Source organism: Poecilia latipinna, unplaced genomic scaffold (assembly GCF_001443285.1).
Source record: "Poecilia latipinna isolate Pla-1442-1.1 unplaced genomic scaffold, P_latipinna-1.0 Scaffold3171, whole genome shotgun sequence".
NCBI lineage: Eukaryota > Metazoa > Chordata > Actinopteri > Cyprinodontiformes > Poeciliidae > Poecilia > Poecilia latipinna.
The window spans coordinates 54,405-57,025 of NW_015115787.1; the positions used below are offsets into that span (position 1 = coordinate 54,405).

The window sequence follows — 2,621 nt, forward strand, 5'->3', positions numbered from 1 at the left end:
ATACTGTCTGCTCTGGTTTTGGTTGCCATGACAACGGGTCTGCATGTAAAGAAAAGCCAACACAGAGCAAGGAAAAGCAGAATATAAGTGGTTTAAAGTTGTTTTACGATTATCAGCATTATTTTCCCATTGCTGTTGTGCGCTGCAGCTGGTGTAATTCTTAAAACTTTGATAAAAACTGGACTAATTGCTTTGTTTGTTTGTAGAACATAATTTTTTCTATGAGTTTGGTTCATTTGACAGTGCAGTGTGAAAGTGGATTGGACCAGCTGAAAATGTAACAAATGTTGTAATTTTGGTCCCCAACCAAACGGAGCCTGTTGGACTGTCAGGTGTGAAATCACCCTGAAGCTTTTTAAACACAAGATCAACAGATCCACCGGGATCATCGGTTTATCTTTGGTGTTTCAGTTCCAGTTTGAAGAAAATTACAGGCTGTCCTCTGAGATTGTGTCAGTTTGTTGAGTTTCAATCCAAACTAGTGAAGAATCATCTGTTTAAATGTGTCAAATGTCACTTTTTTATCTACAAATCAGAACACGGCTTTATATTTTTATTATTAACCACTTAAGTACCACTTTCATTGTCTCTTTTTCTTTTCAAACTGACCAGTTCTATATTCTCCCGTTTCTCATCATGTGATGAATTGTGTGTCTGCAGCTTATCAGGCTGTCTGATCTCAGAGGAAGGCTGTGCTTCTCTGGCCTCAGCTCTGACCTTTAACCCCTCCCATCTGAAAGAGTTGGACCTGAGCTACAATCATCCAGGAGACTCAGGAGTGAAGCTGCTGTCGGCTGGACTGAAGGATCCAGACTGGAGACTGGAAGCTCTCAGGTATGGAGGAACCTGCTGCAGGAGCAGAGAAGGTCTGATAGAGGAGGAAGAGGAGAAACGTCTTTAGTCTGATGGGAAACATTTAGTTTGAAGAGAAATATTTAGTATGATCGTTAAATATTTAGACGCCTCATCTGGAGGCAGAGATCATTACCCAGTTTTCTGGAATATTCTCCTGACTAAGAACGGCTCACAAGGAAAATGAAAGAGTGGGATGGATTTAATGGAGTTTAATAGGGACTCTGACTAAATGAATAAAAGTGAAGTTCAGTTAGATTTCCATGATGATCTACTGATGACAGAAAGGACTTTAAAACAATGTTGGATGGAGCTCCAGACCAATCAGCCCCAAGGAGCAAAGATGAGGAGAAAAGTAACTCCATGTTGGTCAGATGGATGTTTAAAAGTTCAGAGAGAGAAATAAAGATTTTGAACTAAACTCACAAGTGTGTATAGCGCCACCTGGTGGTGCTGGTTGGTAGAGGAAGTGCTGAAAGGTTGGAGGTGTGTGATGATGGAAGCCTCTCCCTGGTTTGTGAGTCTGAGCTCAGAGATCAAATGTTTGGTTCTTGTTGAACTCTTTGTTGAATGTGATGCAGCTTCTCCTTTTTAATGTTTGTATTTCTGGATATTCCAGTGAGGCCACAGCAGGTTTTCAGCAGCAGGTTGTTTAGTGTTTCATTCCTTCATCTGTGTGGATGGAGCAGGTATCCAGGTGTTGATCAGAGTTTAGACTGATTGGATTTTAATGGTGATTATTAAATCAGGTTGAGCTTCCAGAAATCTTTCCTGATGTCCTTTTAGGCTTCAGTGAGTTTCTTCAGGTTGTTACTGAGGGATTTCCTTTCTCCTCTCTGTTGGAGCTGCAGCAGCACCAACTGTCCTTCCTACATCCACTGCAGTTTTCATCATCATTATCGTCATAGTCCAGCTTTATACGACAAGTGGACGTGTCCAAATGTTGGACTGTCTCAGTGGAGGACAGTGTGTGTTACATGTAATGTCCATGTTTGCTGCTGAAAGAGGCTGATGGTCTGACCCCCTCCTCCTTTCAGGGTGGAGCCTGCTGGAGGCCGATGGTTGACACCAGGTCTGAGGAAGTGTAAGTGTGTTTTCATCTGATTCATGACAACAAAGCAGCTCAAACTGTCATTCAGGAGTCATCAAAGATCAATAAATGATCAATACTGGTTGTTGTTCTCTCCATCAGATTCCTGTCAACTCACCATCGACACAAACTCAATGAATCAATACCTCAAAGTTTGTGAAGACAACAGGAAGGTGACACGTGTGAAGGAGTGTCAGTCATATCCTGATCATCCAGACAGATTTGATCATCATCACAATGTCCTGTGTGGAACTGGTCTGACTGGTCGCTGTTACTGGGAGGTCGAGTGGACAGGAGGAGTTGATATAGCAGTGAGTTACAGAGGAATCAGGAGGAAAGGAGAGAGTAGAGATTGTGTGTTTGGAGAGAACGATCACTCCTGGTGTCTGTACTGCTCTAATGATGGTCACTTTGTCAGGCACGATAACATGAGAACATATCTGCCCTCCTCCTCTGTCTTCAGCAGAGTAGCAGTGTATGTGGACTGGCCTGCTGGCATTCTGTCTTTCTACAATGTTTCCTCTGACTCACTGATTCACCTCCACACCTTCAACACCACATTCACTGAACCTCTGATTCCTGGATTTGGGCTCTGGTCCAGTTCTGGTTCTTCAGTGTTTCTGAGCTGAGTTCAGTCTAAAAAGTTTAAAAAGTCTAAAGAGTCTTCCTCTGTTAAAGT

General features: G+C 42.6%; 1 protein-coding gene across 1 annotated transcript in view; it reads left to right on the top strand.

The window, feature by feature from the left end:
* LOC106940307 (uncharacterized) overlaps positions 1-2,621 on the top strand; it is an 18,963-nt gene extending 16,342 nt beyond the window's left edge. The window contains exons 6-8 of the mRNA XM_015023022.1: positions 661-834; positions 1,890-1,936; positions 2,045-2,621. Coding sequence (XP_014878508.1) covers positions 661-834; positions 1,890-1,936; positions 2,045-2,571 — 748 coding nt within the window. The 3' untranslated portion in view covers positions 2,572-2,621. The remainder of the gene's footprint in view (positions 1-660; positions 835-1,889; positions 1,937-2,044) is intronic.